The sequence below is a fragment of the Camelus ferus genome, chromosome 35 (genome assembly GCF_009834535.1).
Source record: "Camelus ferus isolate YT-003-E chromosome 35, BCGSAC_Cfer_1.0, whole genome shotgun sequence".
Taxonomy (NCBI): Eukaryota; Metazoa; Chordata; class Mammalia; order Artiodactyla; family Camelidae; genus Camelus; species Camelus ferus.
This window is the reverse complement of record NC_045730.1, coordinates 9964185-9982658: the sequence shown is the minus strand read 5'-3', so window position 1 is coordinate 9982658 and position 18474 is coordinate 9964185. Positions and strand designations below refer to the sequence as shown.

Here is an 18474-nt window from a genome sequence, read left to right as displayed (position 1 = left end):
AACTCTCCATCAAATGCATTTTGACGAGAAGGTTGAGAATGAGTCCGGCAGCACGCAGCAAATCAGAGGTTTTATCTTACGCCTCCTGGGACGGCAAAAAAGTGGAACGGTGGACGAGGGAGCTTCTAGGGCAGAAAAGCAACACAATTCGCTGGGGACGAAGCCGGGCCGGGCGGGGGGAGGCGCAGCGGGGGCGTCGAGGGCCCTAGAGCTCGGGGCCGGGGCGCTGGTCTGGGGGAGGTTTTAAATAGCGGGGCCAGGGAGGGCGGCGGACCCGCGCATGACGGTAGTTTATGAGAAAGGATGGCGCAGCGGATGAGATTACTTTGCTTTCTCATCCCCCAAGAAAAAACTAAAGTTGGAGGGAGGCGGAGAGAACAGCCATCCTCATTTCCTCCCCACGTTTCCGCGGAAGGGCCGGGGCTGCGGCGGGCAGGGAGAGGGCGCAGGACGAGGCGGGCCAATAGCAGTCAACAGGTCCAGGCCGCGGCGGGGCAGCCGGGCCGGGCCGCTAGGCCCCCTCCCCTTGGGCCCCCTTCCCCTTTTCTCCCCTCCCCTCCCCCGCAGGCCCGACCCGGCAGGGGAGGCCGGCTCTGCACACCCCGCCCCACCCGGCCCGGCTGCGGCCGCCTCGGTCGGGGCTCTCGGGGTGGGGGTGGGGCGGGGGTTCCCTGCCGGAGAATCCTCCCCCGGGGCTGGCGGCGGGGGGGGAGGGGATGGAAATCGGGGAATGGAGGATTAAGGAGGACTCGAGCTCGGCACGAGCGCGGCCCGCGCGAGGGATCCTGGGTAAAAAGTGGCCGCGCGGCACCGGGAGAGCGCGGAGAGGAGCCGGGGTCAGAGGTCAGGGCCTTGGAGCCCCGCGTGCGGAACCCCCACGTGAACGCAGCGAGCAGGAGGAACCTTTTTGTTTTCGACCGCGCCAGCATGCTCCCCTATTGACTGAGCTGCTTTTCCCGGGCCGCTGCGGAGAGGAGCTCCATCCCGGATCTCCTAACCCCACCCCCACTTCCTCCACCAACACAGAACCCAACTCTAACCCTTCCTCTCCACTCACTTCCCAGCCCCCCGTACCGGCCCTACAATAACGCAGTAAATTTGCTTTAACAACAAGTGGGGGTGGTTGCATTTACTCCTCCCTCTTCTCTCTCCTCCCCCTCCTCTTGCTGCGGCTCTTGACACTACTACAAACCAGGACTATAAACATAAACATGTGTCACTGTAACTGGGCAGGTAATATACGGATTTGGGGGTGGGGTGGAGGGGGGCTTGGTCGCCGCTTGGGGGGCAGTAAAAAATGTGTGTTTCACGTGCTCGACGGCTTTGGGGGCTCCCCACACACACCGATCCATTTATATAATGCAGACGGCACTCGGTCACTCACTCATTCAAGGCAGACTTGCCGGTAATCACCGTACCTAAAACCAAATACATTTAAATACGACCCTTTCTCCTTTCCCAGCCACCGCTGCCATTTCTTCTATCAACAAACAGTAGCGTTAATACTTGAATCCCCGTTCCTTTAAAAAAAATTCTTTTCCACAGAGCAATAGAGAACATTTTTCGACCTAAACAGTACGCCGCTCTCTTCCGATAGACGGAAACCTACACATTTTTTGCTCAGAAATCCTTTAAAAAAGCAAGCAAGGCTATGTAAATGACTGAGTTCGAAATCTGGAATGTAAAGGCTCATTTCTTGGGATCTCCCGTCCTGCATTTAGCAACTTCTGCTGTAAGTTGCTGCGGCTGGGGCTGTGGAGATTCGCCACAACACGACTTTATTATTATTATTATTTAGTCTGTATTTACACTACCGCTCAACTTTTTTCTCTTTCTTAGTTCAATAAGCCTAGCAACAACTGCTTACGGTAGAGTAAAGTGAATCCCCTCGCAGGCTTTTTGACTTGAAACGGAGGGAGATTCAGAAAATGTTCAGATGGAGAAGTGGTTTCCTTTGTTCTTTCATTGTTTCCCTACGAACTGGTGGACAGAAGGACAAACACTTACCTTCTCTTCTTTTTGCTCCCCAAACCAGACGTTCCCATCAGCCTTAAAATACACAATCCACCTTGAAAGTAACTACGAATGTCGGGAGAGTTTGTATTCCATTCTTTTTCGCTCTCTGCCCTCTTTTAGCGTAGGATTAAGTTGCCGAGCACGTTGCTGCAAGCTGTAGCCCCCCGCCTTAGTGAATCGGTCACGTTTAGGACCCTCTAAGTCCATCCTAATTCTGCCAGTAGAATTGAGGGTATCGGAGCTCTAAACTTTCAAAAGGAAAGGGGCCTGCAACTATCCAGAAAGCTTATGTATACCCTGAAATTTTTTCCCACTATATTTTTCTACCACATCACCAAGTAGAATCTGCCAAGAAATATTAGATATTTATTCGAGGGAAGTTTTTTTTTTTTAAGTTTCTACTTAGCAATGCGCTGCTTAGACAGATGGGAGTAGAAAGCCAGGTTTGTATGGACTTTTAACGGAATGAGTGGGTTTTCCATAATGTTTGTTATGCCATGTGTTTTTTTCAAAACACAAACAAAACACTAGAACTGAGAAAGGAAGGACAGAGAAATTTGAATTAAAATGTTGCAGAATGATTTAAAGAGAGGTGCTCACTTCAAAAGTATTAGTGTTAAAAATTGGCCTTAAAAGCAAAAAGTGAGCTTTTCAAAGTTGAAAGGCATTTTCACTCTATGATTCCAAATTGAAAAAGCGACTTTTCTGGTTAGTGTGTGATACATGTGTGTTTAGTGCCCAGCCTGGTGGGCATTCCTGCCCAAACCTTCTTTAAATCTGATTATGATGTGATTTGTTGAAGTCATGAATATGAAGTGATCCTTGTGTATCCATAAATGTGAACTTGAGTTTTTTTGATCTCCCGCTTTTTTGTGTGCGCCCAGTAGCTGCAGCAGGGGAAGACCGTGATTGGCTCCAGTGCTCCTAGAAGGATTTGGGCTGAAGCCAGGGGAACAGAACCAGAGGATTCCCTTTCTAGAGACCATCAGGCCCCACATGTCCTATCTTTCCCTTCTCCCCTCGTGGGTGCTCAAAATTTCAGTGTGGCTTCAGCAGCCCATGGGTAGGCCGCAACCCCTAGTATCATCACTTCAGTTTCTACACATTTGGCCCTGGTGGAAAATAAACAAAAATTGGGATAACCCAAATAAATTGTGGGTCTTGAGATTTGTATATTATTTCATACATCAATGTTGAACTCTGCTTTCTCAGATTTTTTTTTTCCTACATTCAGGATCAATTGTGAGAGGCCCTGGTGTCTTGTAGGAGAATACTGCAACAAAACAAGATAATTGGGGGAAAGGCAGTTGCAGTAGGAAAAGTGGCTTTTCTTTGATAGCGTTTAATTGGAATTAAAAGATTCTTGAGCTGTAAACATTCTTTATTTATTCAGCACACATAAGCAGGCATTGTTTTATCACCATCATAATTATGGTGTCCTTTAAACTGGCTGATAGCAGGAAAGATAAGGGAATGTGCCTGTAGATTCAGAGCAGGTCTTGCTCCTTTCTTTCCTTTCCTCCCCCCTCCCTCCCCTCTCTCTTTACTACCCACCCCCCCTCCATTCCTTCCTTGGTCACTAGGGTCCCCCACAGCCCTTGAGATGAGGAGAGCAGGAAGATTGTGGCCTAACTATTTCTTACATCATGAAAGTGATTTGTACCACACTCTAATTTGATGCAATCTATAACCTTCTTGTCTCTCATGTTTATAACTGCTTTTTGGCTTGCAATGTGTGTTATCTGAAGAGTTGTCTATTGCTCACCTGTATAAAATCTTGTCCACTAGGGTTTGTTGCTTTACCTTTGTCTAATTTAGAAAGCACACTCTTAGGGCTTTTTTCAGAACAAAGCCTCACAAAAACCGCTTTACCTCCAAGGATTTGCAAATTTATAAAGGCTGCATTGAATTCAAGATGGGTCAGGGGGCAAAAAAAGGGTAGAAGGTCACTGCATTTTGACTATGGGTCAGTAGACAACATGGCATATACTCTGTGTCCCAAACTTCTGTTAAAAACAGGATTTTTAAGTGCCTATGAACAGAAGGTTGGACCCTTTTGGAGACGTGCCCTGATTTGTTTGGATGAAACAAAAAAGAAAAAATTAAGGAAAATGTACTAAGTTATAATTTAAGTTGTTCCTGAATTTAGCCATTTCCTCCTCCTCCATTCTCATTTTCCCCTCCCAAAAAAACAGAGGACATGTGATATTATATAAATTATATATATAAGGAACTGTTGACTCTCACACAAGATTTTATTGTCCTACAGCCTCAATTAATTCAGCCATGTGAGACTTTAAATTATTATTATTTTAGACTTTGTTATGTTGTAAGTATTATAGTTACTTTTGGCTAACAGTACAAGGGGCTTCTTTTATTCTTCTAACCAATATACTTACATTGTTGAGGCCTTTGTGATGCTCCTTAGTCTTTTCTGTCTGAATTCACTTTGAACAAAATGTGCCAGCAATCACTAAAACAAATGTATATGGCGAAGAGTTAGGTGATGGCGGTGGAGTTGGGGGGGGGGCGCGGGGTGATTCTTATTTAAATTATGTATGTATGGGTGCAGGCTGGGAAGGAAAAGGATTATTTTAATGCTCTTCAATACTTTAATTATATGACAGTTGTAGTGTAGAAATGCAAAAGTACTCTTAGGTTTTCCTTCAGGTTTTCAAAAGAACTTTCCCCATTAGTAAACTACTTCTGCAAATTGCTATTGCATTTCCCAGCTAACCATTTAAAAGACTGTAAATGCCGTGTGCATTACTTCGCTCCAGAGGAAAGAGGTCAGACTGAATGGCAATGGTATTTAAACATAAAATACAGTGAAAATAAATCAAAATAGAAGATTTGAAGATAAATTTAGCACATTCATAAGGATAAGTAAAGACAAATATGTTCATATCTTCATAGCCCATCACTTTGAAAACTGAAAGTGCTGATTTTTTACAATAAATGCAGAAGTAAGTGGACATTAAGAATATATTTCTATCTGTATTTGCCACAGAGGATTTTCCTTTAGCAAGCAGCTTTGTTTTTGAAGCTAAAATGCTTTTTATGATAGTGTGTAGATTGTGTATTCCTCATTGAGTAACTAGTCACATTTAATTAACAAATAATGCATATCATATATATGCCTAAATTTTCAGTAAGTAATTCCCTGGACCCTCAGAGATAGATATATACATAAATGTTAATTCAGACCTATCCACACACACACACACACACACACATATATATATATATATATATATATATATATATATATATATATATATATATGCATTTGAGAAACATAGAAGTTGATATTTTTTTTTTCTTAAAAAAGAATTTGAATACAGTCCATCATCTGAACTGGGTTCATCTTTGATTGTAAAGGCGGCTGACATGGTCAACATATTTATCAAAGAAACCCCCTGGCTTTTGAAGAATAGTACTTTATACATCTGGATCTGCACATCCAGGCAAAGTAAGTAAATTATTGCATAACTTTAAGCATAATTGATAACAGACACCTTTAATTTTTCATCCCCATTCTTTTGGCCAGCTTTCACATTAATAATCTAAGCCATAAATGTTGGTAGCTATTGATCGAAATCCCCTGTGTGCATGCAAATCCATCTTAAAGTCCCCAGCCTTTCATGTGTGAGCGCTCAGGGGCCTCTGCTAGATCTTTTTATCGGGATCGACCCCCAATGTGCCTGGAGAAGACCCTGGATATGCAACGTGTGCTTATGGCCACAAGAAAGCTCTCTGTCACATTCTGTGTGTGTGTGTGTGTGTGTGTGTGTGTGCGCGCGCTTGTGTGTGCACGCACGGGAGAATGTGCGCGCTCACGCCTTAACACACACACACACACACACACACACATGCACACATGGATGGGGAAGTTAAAGGAACAAAAGAATGTATTAGACAAGAAGAAAGATGTATAATAGGAGTATTAAAAATGTATAAGTGTGAAGGTATCTATCTGAGTGCACAGAGATACTCCCATAAATTGTGTATATAGATCCAGTTCCGAAATCCCTTGGCCTTTATTTTTCTCCATTTGACCCAACAGATTGTAACTTTAGCTTAAAAAGAATGTTTAATAGTCTACTAGTTTTTAAAACCACCTATATTGCCAGTATTTTAGAGATGGAAAGAGAGGAGGGAGAGGAAAAGGTGATTTTGAAATGGTTACTAAATCGCATTGCCTCGTGTAGGAGGAATAGGAGTGTAAGTTTGTGTGTGTGTGTGTGTGACTGTAAATCTAAACAGAAATCAAGAACAACCAGGACTACCTGCCCCCACCCCACCCCAAAAAAAGGATGCTCTAGCCAACCTTTTGTAATGTCTTCTCAAAGGCTTTTCCTGAGTTTACTATTTCTTGGCTGTTTGACTCTTTGGTGGAAATCTTAAAGCTGGGGGAGGGGAATTGTACGGGGGTAGGGTGGGAGGAAGAGGGCTGGCAGTATATAAGTGCATCAGAAGGAATTTTAAAACGACATTATTGTCGCTGGCAATAGAAAGTCTCTGGTCATTCTACTTTAAAAAACAAACACCAGCATCTGCTTTTCCTGGAAACTTTGCTTTCTGCTTAAACCTTTTGCATTTTGCCTCCAGTGAAAGTGAAAGAGAAAAACGCGGTGTGATAGATCCAGATGCAAAAGAAAGCCAACTCGGTGGATGGTATTAGCTGTGACGAGGCATTGTTCATTGCTGCCTCTCGGTTACGTTTAAAGCCTGAAATATCACGAGATCCATTCAATGATCCTTCTCTCATTCAAGGGACAAAAATGTAATTTGCTGTAGCTCTGATTTCTTGGATGGAAATGCTAGCCTTAGATTTCAAAGGCAAGAACTAGACATCGCGGTTTGTACACACATTGATTAAGTTGAAGAGCTGCGATTACATCTGTGCTGAGTGCAACAGTAGTCCAGGGCTGACTTTTCAAATCCCAACCTCTGAGTTACAGACTCTCTTAAATAGACTTCCTTAATTTCCGGATGCACTTCTTGAAATTCCCAATTCTCTTAAAAATTCCTGGGAAATTACAAGGAAGATGAGGGTGGGGGTGGGGAACTATGGCCGAGATTTCATGCAAACAACCTTTTTGTATGTCTGATTCTTCTGTTTTAATCTCTCTCTCTCTCTTTCTTTGAGTCATACCTGCTTGTACTAACCAGACCAGAGCAGGGGAAGCTGGAACTTTTGAATGTGAAGGAAGAAATTATTGTACATTTTTTTTCTTGCAGGCTCAGAAATATCCGTTTATTCTTTTAACCACACGGATGTATCTATTTTTGGAGGAACAAGGAAACATATAAATGCCTGGGTTGCATTTATGCTGTAGTTGCAAACACCGAACAGTTAAGAAGATTTTGCCGAATTTTGCAAAGCAGCCAACAAACCGCCTTGGGATCTTGGTAATGCGACTGGGAAGACCTTTGCTCTCATTTGGCAATATTTTGGATATCCTTGAAAATGACACCAAAATATGCCTTAATTTGACTAAGAAGAGGTTAAACAATATTGATATTCATCCAAAGTGATTTAAAAAAAAAAACAGATTCTTGGCTTTCATGGAAAAAATGGGAGTTGTGGAAGATTCATTTAAACTACCAACCAAAAACATCATAGACCACTGAAATAGTCTGCATCGTACATCAGCACTCTCTTTTCATCGTTATTACGTAAAACCTCTGGAAGCACCTTGGGCGTTTCACATTTTCTTTTCTTTGCTACAGAAGCAATCTGCTCCATGGAATTCTGACCTGTCGTGAACAGGACCCTGGCAAAGGCTGTCCTGGGGACTCTAGGACGATCCTGCCTCCAATCCAGCCTGGTTAATTGTGAAAAGTGTACACATTTCTGGCTTATCTATGCTTTGTTATGGGTCTGACGTGAGACTACCTCCTCCCCACCCCACCCCCCAGCAGAGAACCAAAATCCAGTTGAATTGTTACAGTGTTTAGGGAGCTGGAGCCTTGAACTGCTTCGTTGGTCAAATAACTTTATTTCTGGTTGTAAAAAGGCATTTCAGGGGGGGAAAAAAAAGGAAAATCGAGAGAAATTCAAAACGTAAGTCTTTACCGGGGTTGTTCACCGCGCGGATTTAACTTTGGAGCTCCCAGCCAGGCTCCTTCCCCACTTCCACAAGGGAAATACCAGGCTATTCTGCACGTTTTCGCTTAAGCTTAATTTTCCAAAGGAAAAGGGGGGTGGGGTATATCTACTTAGGCTTGATAATGTTTTCAAAATGCTCTTCTTTGAAATGATTATAGCTGTAGCGGTAAAATGCAAATAAAGCAAAAATAGGCAATATTCCTTTAAAGGCGAATATACACGGTTTTTTTTTTAAGCGTACACACACTGCTTCTGATGAAGTCTGTGAGTCAGGCTGTTTCTGAGCTCCGATAGTTTAATGGAAAGATTTATATACCGACTGTATTATTTACTTTGGGAGGGGAGGTGGCAGTATAAGGGTATGCTAATTAGTGGGAGATTTTGGGGGGAAGGGGTGGAATATCAATTTTTATTGCATCACCTGTCAGGAGTGTCCAATCAGCGCTGGCTTTAGGGGAATTAATTGATGAAGGTGTCTCCGGACGAGCTCACTTCACTCTGTCATTTTATTTGTAGCTAAAGCAGCGGCGGGAATAGCAGCTGCATTTCTTTTCTCTTTCTTCCTTCACATTCCATTATCATAGTGCTCCAATGGAGAAGGAAGGAATAGAGGGGCCCAGGTACTGATCTGCATTGGGGACTTAGACCAACACACTGGCAGATCAGAAACCGGATGGTTTTTTCCCTCTTTTTTAAAAAAACGAAAACCAAAAAAAAAGCAAGAATCAAGTCAGTGTAATTTCATGTTTTTTTTCCCAATAATTTCGCCTAGAGTTTGGCACTCCCTTCGCCGGGAATAACAGTCTTTGTTATTTTATTAGCAGGATGCCTTGAGACACACGCAGCATCTGGTGGAGGATTAACATACATACATGTGTATGTATGCGTCACGTATATATTTACTGCAAATGGTGGGGATCGTTTAGTGCCCGAGATGGGAGACCTGAAGTCAGGTTTTGAAGAGGTGGATGGCGTGAGGCTCGGCTACCTCATCATTAAAGGAAAGCAAATGTTTGCCCTTTCCCAAGTCTTCACGGATCTGCTGAAAAACATCCCGAGGACGACCGTGCACAAGCGCATGGATCATCTGAAAGTGAAAAAGCACCACTGCGATCTGGAGGAGTTGCGGAAACTCAAGGCAATCAACAGCATCGCCTTCCACGCCGCCAAATGCACGCTCATCTCCCGGGAAGACGTGGAAGCGCTCTACACCTCCTGCAAAACCGAGCGTGTCCTCAAGACCAAGCGCAGGAGAGTCGGCCGGGCCCTGGCCACAAAGGCGCCTCCGCCGGAGCGCGCCGCCGCGGCCACTAGCCCCCGCCCGGGTTTTTGGAAGGACAAGCACCAACTTTGGCGGGGCCTGAGCGGAGCCGCGCGGCCCCTGCCAATCAGCGCGCAGTCCCCGCGCCCCGGCGCCGCCGCCGCGCGCCCCGCCACCCATCTACCTCAGATTTTTAGCAAATACCCGGGCTCTCACTACCCGGAAATCGTGCGCTCGCCTTGCAAACCCCCTCTAAACTATGAAACTGCCCCGCTCCAGGGAAACTACGTTGCTTTCCACTCGGACCCTGCTTACTTTCGGAGCCTGCTGTGCAGCAAGCACCCGGCCGCCGCCGCCGCCGCCGCCGCCGCCGCCGCTGCCGCCGCTGCCGCCGCCGCCGCCGCCGCCGCCGCCTACTACCAGGCGTCCGCGGCCGGGCCGCAGACCAAAGCGGCGGCGGGCGCCGGAGGCCCGGTGAGCCTGACCTACCGGTGCAAGCGCAAGCGCGGGAGCGCCAAGGACTGCCTGCTCGCGCCCCACGCCGGCGCCCGCCGCCTGCTGCTGCTGCCCAGGTCCTACAAAGCCAAGGCGGCGGCCGCGGCGGCGGCGGCGGCGGCGGCGGCGGCGGCCGCCGGGGCCACTTGCCTGGAGAGGTTTCATCTGGTTAACGGCTTCTGCCCGCCTCCCCACCACCACCACCACCACCACCACCATCACCACCATCACCACCACCACCACCGGGCCCAGCAGCCGCAGCAGAATCACCACCCCCCTCATCACCACCGGCCTCAGCCCCATCTGGGCAGCTTTCCCGAGAGTTGCAGCAGCGACTCCGAGTCCAGCTCCTACTCGGACCATGCAGCCAACGACTCAGATTTTGGCTCCAGTTTGTCCAGCTCCAGCAACTCTGTGTCCTCGGAGGAAGAGGAGGAGGAGGGAGAGGAGGAGGAGGAAGAGGAGGAGGAAGAGGAGGAGGGGGGCAGTGGGGCCTCGGATTCCAGTGAAGTCAGCTCGGAGGAGGAGGACTCGTCCACCGAGTCAGACTCCAGCTCCGGCTCCAGCCAAGTGTCAGTGCAGAGCATCCGTTTCAGGCGCACCAGCTTCTGCAAGCCTCCCAGCGTGCAGGCGCAGGCCAACTTCTTGTACCATCTGGCCTCGGCCGCTGCTGCAACCAAACCCGCTGCTTTCGAGGATGCCGGCAGACTTCCCGACCTCAAGAGTAGTGTCAAAGCGGAGTCGCCCGAGGAGTGGAATCTGCAGAGCTGGGCTCCCAAAGCGTCTCCAGTGTACTGCCCGGCCAGCCTGGGGAGTTGTTTCACAGAGATAAGGAACGATAGGGTATCTGAGATTACATTCCCACACTCTGAAATTTCCAGCACTGTAAAGAGAACTGACCTGACAATTAACTGCCTGGCGGAGGGGGCCTCTTCACCTAGCCCAAAGACAAACAATGCATTTCCACAACAAAGAATACTCCGAGAGGCTAGGAAATGCCTACAAGCAACTCCTACGACACACTGTGCAGATAACAATTCAATAGCTGCTAGGTTCTTAAAGAATGATTCTTCAGGAGCAGCAGCAAATTCAGAAAAAGATTCCAAAATCCCTCATTGTACTGAATTTGCTACGGATTTGCCCTCTTCGTCAACCCATCCCGAGGTGAATGCAGCCGCAGCACCAACTAAAGCCGAGAATCCCTGCACTGACACGGGCGACAAGACATTGCCATTTCTGCACAATATTAAAATCAAAGTAGAAGACAGTAGTGCTAATGAAGAATATGAACCTGACCTTATTACAAATAAGCTAAAGTGTGAGTGCAATGATACAAAGGGTGAGTTTTACAGTGTGACTGAAAGTAAAGAGGAGGACGCCTTGTTAACCACAGCCAAGGAAGGTTTTGCATGCCCTGAAAAAGAAACTCCTTCCTTAAATCCACTGGCTCAGAGTCAGGGCCTTTCATGCACTTTAAGTTCTCCAAAACCTGAGGATGGGGAATATAAATTTGGTGCCAGGGTGAGAAAAAATTACCGGACACTAGTACTGGGAAAGCGACCTGTACTTCAGACACCTCCAGTCAAACCAAATCTGAAATCAGCTAGAAGTCCTCGTCCTACAGGTAAAACTGAGACACATGAAGGAACACTGGATGATTTTACAGTTATAAACAGACGCAAAAAGGTAGCCAGCAATGTAGCATCAGCAATGAAAAGGCCATTTAATTTCATGGCAAATTTTCCTTGTCCACCATCACTCATTATTGGGAAGGATGGGGATTTGTGGCCGGCGTATTCCTTAAACACCACTAAGGATTCCCAACCTCCTCACAAGGCCCATCCTATATGGAAATGGCAGCTGGGCGGTTCTGCAATACCTCTTCCACCTAGTCACAAATTCAGGAAATTTAATTCATAAAAGCGTTTTGGAAGATATTTTCTTGAACCATATTACCTTCCTTTTGTTGTAAACTGCACAGGATGGTTTGTACAAGTCCATTAATGTGTTACACCCCTTTTGGAGTCCTGGTTTATCGCATTTTGAAGACAGAAATCGGATTACTTTTTTTTTCCATTGCGGGTTTTTTTTTTTTTTTTTTGGAGTAGGGTGGGGGCGGGGTGGGAGAAGGGTTGGTTTACATTCCACAGACTATACTTCAGGCTAAAGACTCAAGTAAAACTCAGTTATTACGGCAGAGCTGGAACACTTTACTGTTTCAATGCTAATAATGCACCCGGTACCTCAATTCAACTGCTACAAATAAATGTCAAAAGGTTGAATAATAAATATTACAATGAGCCATTAAGTTTATGCACTAGATTTCAGGCCTGAAAGTGTAACTGTTAATTCAGTGAAAGTTTGTTAGGTTACATGGTTACACAGTGAGGTAGCAAGAAGTTTCTGTGAGCCCAAAGTGTTCTTTTCTGGAGCTCTTGTTTGTGGGGTATCTTATGCTTTTTCTCCCCTCATTTCCTCTCCAAGAGTAGTTGCACTTATTTTATTTTTTTGAGTGGAAAGATTGGGGAATTCTGATTGAATGCTGGTAAAAGCTGCCTCATATATACTGAGTTAAATAAATATGGGATTGTCTTTTTTTTTTTTTTTTTTTTTTTGGTAAAGGGTGTGATTTTACTTTTACAGCCACTCCTTGCGATTGGAAAAGTCCTTTTTGTGTTCTCACCCAAAGGTTTTAAATTAGGTCACTCTTACTATTGTCCTGCTTACCTTGTGGTCTGAACATGACTCCTCAAACTTGCTAAACAATTAAAATATTTCTCTTAATAGCAGGATATTTTATGGTCTGACTCTTCATAGTGACAAAGCAGTAAATACGACCAAGAAAAGTAAAATGGGTCAGAATTGTAAGAATACCCCAAATGAAAAGGAAGTTATTTCAGGGCTTTTTGGTACCAGAACTCAGGCACTTGGATTTTATTACCTTTTACTTTCTCTGCATTTCTCTAAACTTCTGTTTTCAGACCATCCTGTGTATAGAGCAGGAGAGTTTCTACTGCAAGTGACAATCAGAGGTGACTATCTATATTTGCACTTAAAATCAAAGTAGTTCAACATACAAATGGTTAGGGTCTAGCCCTTGGTAAGGGCCATGCTGGTGTACTATGTTGTGATGATGGAAGCAGTAAATCAAAATTATGGAAATTTGCACTGTTGAAAAGCATGCTTTAGCTTTATTTTCAATTAAAAACACTGTTTAAAATTCCTGGTTCCATACATTTCTACTTATTCCAGATTGAAGAACAGTTAACAGGAATGAATGGTTTTGTTGACATTTTCACTTGTAATGTTTTTGCCTGAAAGAAATGCATTTTATTGGGTGTAGTTTTGTTGTAATACCATGTGATGAGGCCAGTCAGGTTCTATGAAAAACACTAGTGGATTTCTTCCTAAATAACAACAATACTTTAGAAGATTGTTACAAATCATGTGCAAAAGGTTTCAGGTTTAAGAAAGTGAAGCAGAGATCAATTGCTATTGTGATGAAAGTTAAATTTAATAATTTGGGGTCCACCTCCCCTAGTCTGACAAGTTATGTATCTCAGATCTTTGCCATCCTAAACCTAAGAAGCTGCTTCTATAGCTCATAAATCACAAAACAAAACAAAACATCAATGAAATATTTACTGTGTGAATTTAAGTCACTATTTTTTATGGAAATTCAGTCCCCCCCCCCGCCTTAACATTTTAATTCCTACTTCCTTTGAAATTTTCCTTTTGTCTATAAATGTTTCAGATAGATCTGGATGGTCTCAGCCCTAATTGTTGTATATACTCTGTGGTTTCACTCTTACTGTAAAGGATGGAGGCTGAGAGTACCTGCATCCAAATACATTTGGATGGAGTAAACAGATGCTTTGAACTGTCTCCCTTCCTTTCCTTCTTGAATGTTGCCAGATGTAGGTTCACTGGATCCTTTTTTATTGGGATGATAGATATGGTCAAAGCAAAAATTGGGGGATGTTATTCTTGAATTCATGTTTGAATTCATAATTCCAAAGACCAGGACAAGTTACAGTTACAGCCCCAGAAAGCTGAAAAATTGGCTTTTCAATCAGTTCTTTCCTCTTTGGAAGGCATTACAGGATTTGGGTGCAGTGAGTTGTCCTGCAAAATCAATCTGTAAAAAGTGTGATATACACACACTGGAAGTCTGTAATTTCTACTCTTTAATTACTGCTAAGTCAAGAAAGTTCAAAGTATGATGACTACTATATTTAGACTAGTACTTTTCCTGTTGGCTATGGAATCATTGTGCCTAGATTATAAATTGAGAATATATTTGAAGCCTACAGATCTTGGGTGGGGGACAACTGTGAGATGGAATAAGCACAGTTTAAAACAAATTTACCCTATGGAATTTCTGACATAAAATATTGGCCTCCAGCTTTGACACTTGGTCTCCAGCCCTCAGAGAATCAATAGTTTCAGTTTATAGGAACTGGAGAATGAGCAGCATGGAGGCCGAGGCATTCCACAGTGATACCATCAAAAGGAAAGAAGCAGTGAACACAAATTTCACCCCACAGTACTACCATAAGCCAGCCAACCACAGCAAAACCTGAGCTGGGGCTTCTGTTAGGAAAGTGTACCAAATAGTATTCAGTAACTTGTAAATACAAGGTATTCTTTCAATTTCTGGGAGCCCCTTAGCTGTTTTCCCATTCTGCTCTATTCTCAGTACAGTTTTTCCCCCTGTTGGTTGGTTTCTGATTAATGACAATATCCTGATTTTCTAAGATGCTGAAAATGTCCCATTTGTTCAAAAAGTTAAGCCTTATTGAGAGAAAAAGAAAAGTTACCTCCATTGATAGATTGCATTTTTACACTTAAATGTTTTCAGGTGATAGAATTTTTTTTAAAGGCACTATATGGTTCCAGGGGTCACTGATTCTTGTGTGTAAAGCTCAACACTTACAGACATAAGAAAAAATGCAGGAAAGGGCTCCTTCTCTGACTTTTTGGGAAACAAGTTATTTTTGGTCTCCTGTAAAAGTAGTTTCCTGATAAGACTGTGAAATGAAGATTTAATTATTTTTTTTAAGAGATGTTATGTACTCTGTCTTCCACAGTCAGGTTATCTGCCTTTTTAGAAAATGCAGCTTGCTCATTTTCAACTATTTACTTTTTAAAGTGGGTATCCTTTTGTACTGACTTACTTGATTACAGTGGAGTAATCTCAATAATGGTTGTTTATTTTAAAATCAACGAGGAGCCACCACTAAACAGCAATAACATAAGCTAGATGGGCTGGTGTGTGGATTTTTATCTTATCCGTGTCTGGGTGACTTTCAATGGTCTAGAAATTCCTCAAAGTTCCAGTCACAAGAACTGGAAGTTTCTGCTGATAGAAGAATGATAGTTTTGTTTGCATGCAGGAAGAGATGTAGACTAATTCCTCAAAAGCATTTTTTTCTTTCAAAGAAAACAAAAACAAAAATCCTCCATGAAAACAAAAACAAAAAACACAACCATTAAAAAAAAATAAAGCATTAGCATCTACAAAAGACAGAAAATGTGGTGAGTTTTGCTTCACCTTGAAAAATAACTTCCTGCTGAAAAGAATGTGAAGGGGAGTTCCTGGAGCCAAACTAGGGGGAGAATTTAAAGGCTCCCCCATCAACTAACCTCAGGAAATTGGCAAGGAGGAAGAGGGCGTCCACCTTAGGGAGTCCTCTCAGTCACCCCGGCCTTCCCCAGGATTTTCCTCTTCCCTGGAAGGAAGAACTATTTTTAATGCTAGCTTTGGTTTTGGTTTGCTCCCTAGGCCAGAGGGCATTTTGCAAACTAGCCTGGGGGGTGGGGACGTAGGGCAGATCTAGGAGGTGGGGGGAGGGCTGCATTTTACCTGTTTGGCAGGCCCTCTTTTTGCTGGGGGAAAAAAAAGGAGGGGGACCCAGCTATCATTCTTTGCCCATGCCCTAGGACCCCGCTCCTCTCTCGCTCCTTTTCAAACTGTGGCGGCCTCACAAGCTCCTACTTTAAAAGGCCTGAGATGTTTTGCATGAAGCCCTCACAATAGGGGTTGAGGGAATTGACAGTTTCAAAAACAAGGCGTTCAGTCCTTTCCAGCTGCCGGGCCCGCTCTCTCGCACCAACTCCTCGTCCCTCTCTGCTGGTGGCGTCCTCGGGAGCCGGCCGCCTCCCCCAGCCCGCCAGCCCGCATTCCGGCCGGCCCCACCCCGCCCCCAGGCTGTGTTTGTAAACAGTGGTCAGTGTCCAGGGGCTGCTGGCGCGGGGCTGGGGACTGGGGGGCTAGGAGGGAAGGCAGGGGACGGCCGGGCTGGCGAAGGCCCGGCCGGAGGCCGAGGGGGCCGAGGGGGCGTCGGGGTCCCTTTCCCCCTCGCCTGCCCCCTGGGCGCGGAGCTCGGGCCACCGCACTGACCCAGGGCGGCTCCTCGCTCTCTGGCCTGGGCCACCGCCACCACCAGAAAGATGTGCGAATGCCGCCATCTTGCACGGTGGCAAACAAATTTCTTTGTGACTTTTTCTTCCCGCCCAGATCTTGCTCTCCTCTGAATGAACCAACTCGCTTCCCGGGCCGAAGGGTCTGCACCCCGGTGCGCGCGGCCCCGGCGCCTCCCCCGTGGCCTCCCAGCCCCGCGGCCGCGTGGCCGGGCCCACCCGGAGCAGGGCAGGGGCGCCGGGGCGCGCGGCCGGCCTGGCCCCCTCCCCCGGGCCGGCCCTCGGGGACTGGACCGCCTCCCATCCCTTGGCGCGCCTTTTGTGTGGCCTGGAGTCATCTCTCACCCCCGCACACGCACACGCCGCCTGGTCATTTCCCACCTTCTCGCCCAGGCCGCAGCTCTCTTCCCCAGGCAAATGGGGCCCAGCTTCTCGCCTTGGGCGGAGGGCTGACCAAGGCCTCCACAAAGCGTGTGCGGAACGCAAGTGGCAAAGAGATGGGGCTTCACACTGGGCTGGCCGACGGGGCTGCAAACGCCTCCTGGGAAGTGGCTTAGGACCTGAGGCCAGGAGTCTGGGGAGGGCGCGGGCGAGGCCCGGCGGAACCCCCCAGGTGGAGGAAACGCAATGGGGCCAGGCCTGCTTCCTTTGGCGCCGTGGTTCCTGTACCTTGGAACCTCTCAGTGCTTCTGAAAGTGGAATGATGACCTGGAAACGGGAAACGTGACACAGTGACCTGGAAAACCACCCTTGGTTGGGGAGGTTGGAGTGCAGCAATGCAAACAAAGCTGCTTCTAGAGGAAGAGGGGAAACAGAGGTGCACTGCAGACAGGTCACAGGGAAGTGCAACAAGCTTGTTTTCCCGGGTGTTTAAAATGCAGCCCCAGTTGTAAAGTGTGTGAAATTACGCACTGGTCTCTTAAAGAGTGCCTAATTTATAGTAAATAGCAAGGTCTTTGTAAATGGCTTTATTATGTTGTTTCTTGTTAATTGTTGAGAAAATCCCCATTGTTGAGTGTGAAAGGCTTTATGAGCTAACCTGGTCCTCGGTGCAATCAGAGGGCAGTAAATGGCCGCTCGGCCTCCGAGGCCCAGCGCTGAAGCGGACGTGGGCCAGGAGCGCCGCCGAGACCCCTGCAGACGCTGCCTCCGCTTGGGAAGAAAGTGGCGAGGGGGACCGGGCTTTCACCGACGAGAAGGCGTGTTTTGAACTCGCGGGTCCCCGAGGGCAGCTTGCTGAGTGGTGCGAGGAGAACCGGGTGGGCTAGGGCGACCCGGGCGGCGAGGCCGCGGGCCGGCGCGGCCGCGGGCCGGCGCAGGAGACCCGGCGCCCCTCTCCGGTCAGAGCCTGGAACACAGGCCGCCTGCCCCGGGCGCGGGCTCGAGCAGCGCTGGGAGGAAATTGGTTGTTGGGCTTTGTCTCCACTTCTCCAGCCGCGTGGAGCGCGGGTCGGTTCCGCCAAGCCTGCCGAACGCACGAAAATGCAAGGCCGGGGGACTGGAGAGGCTCCAGGCAAAGCGGTCCCCGAAGGAGGGCTCAGACCCCTGCCTGCACCTCCTTGTCTTTTGTTTAAAGCTTTCTTTCTCCTTTTCTCTCTCTCCCTCTTTCTCCCCTTCTCTGTCACGCGTGATCTTTCTCTCTCCCTTTCTCCCTCTAGTCTCCTCTCTCCCTCTCCACTAGAAACCTGAAACAGACACAGAAGACAGGAGGAATAGGAGGAAGCGTTTTTGGTTTCGTGGGGGTTTTTTAGTTTTTTAAACAAGGAAAAGGATTTCTTCTTTAGTCTAAGATAAGATACTCCTATCTTACGTTCCCATCTCCTCCAATTCTCTTTCCAGCCAGTTGGGACCTTGGACGGGTATGGGCAAAACCAGGCAGGCGCTGAGTTCATTTGATTAACCTGGAGCCGAGGACCCCGCCGGGTCTCCTGCAGGCCTGGAGAGGGCGGGCGGAGAGAGCCTCCCTGGGCTCGGCCCCGAGGCCTTTCCAGGGCTTAAGACCCGGTAGGTCGGGGGGAAAAGCAGCAGCAGCCTCTCCTCAGCCTCTGAGCTCTGGCAGTGCAGCTGTAGGAAAGAGAATTTCTTTGCAAGCCTACACTGGGGGTGGAAGAACCTGGGATAGGTGGACAGTATGTAAGGGTTTGGACGTTAGCAAATGCAAATC

At 46.6% G+C, this 18474-nt stretch overlaps 1 protein-coding gene across 5 annotated transcripts; it reads left to right on the top strand.

Annotated features, from left to right (window-relative positions):
• Positions 1 to 13110, top strand: SKIDA1 (SKI/DACH domain containing 1). Of its 5 annotated transcripts, none has more exons than XM_032473672.1 (4): positions 1 to 1233; positions 5398 to 5488; positions 7261 to 8086; positions 8953 to 13110. In XM_032473672.1, exon 4 carries the CDS (start codon positions 9066 to 9068, stop codon positions 11805 to 11807), a length of 2742 nt encoding a protein of 913 aa, XP_032329563.1. In that variant the 5' UTR covers positions 1 to 1233; positions 5398 to 5488; positions 7261 to 8086; positions 8953 to 9065; the 3' UTR covers positions 11808 to 13110. The 5 variants fall into 5 exon arrangements, with proteins under 5 accessions (XP_032329563.1, XP_032329562.1, XP_032329564.1 ...); XM_032473671.1 differs by having other exon boundaries at positions 5348 to 5488; XM_032473673.1 differs by lacking the exon at positions 5398 to 5488.
• Positions 13111 to 18474: the final 5364 nt, after the last annotated feature.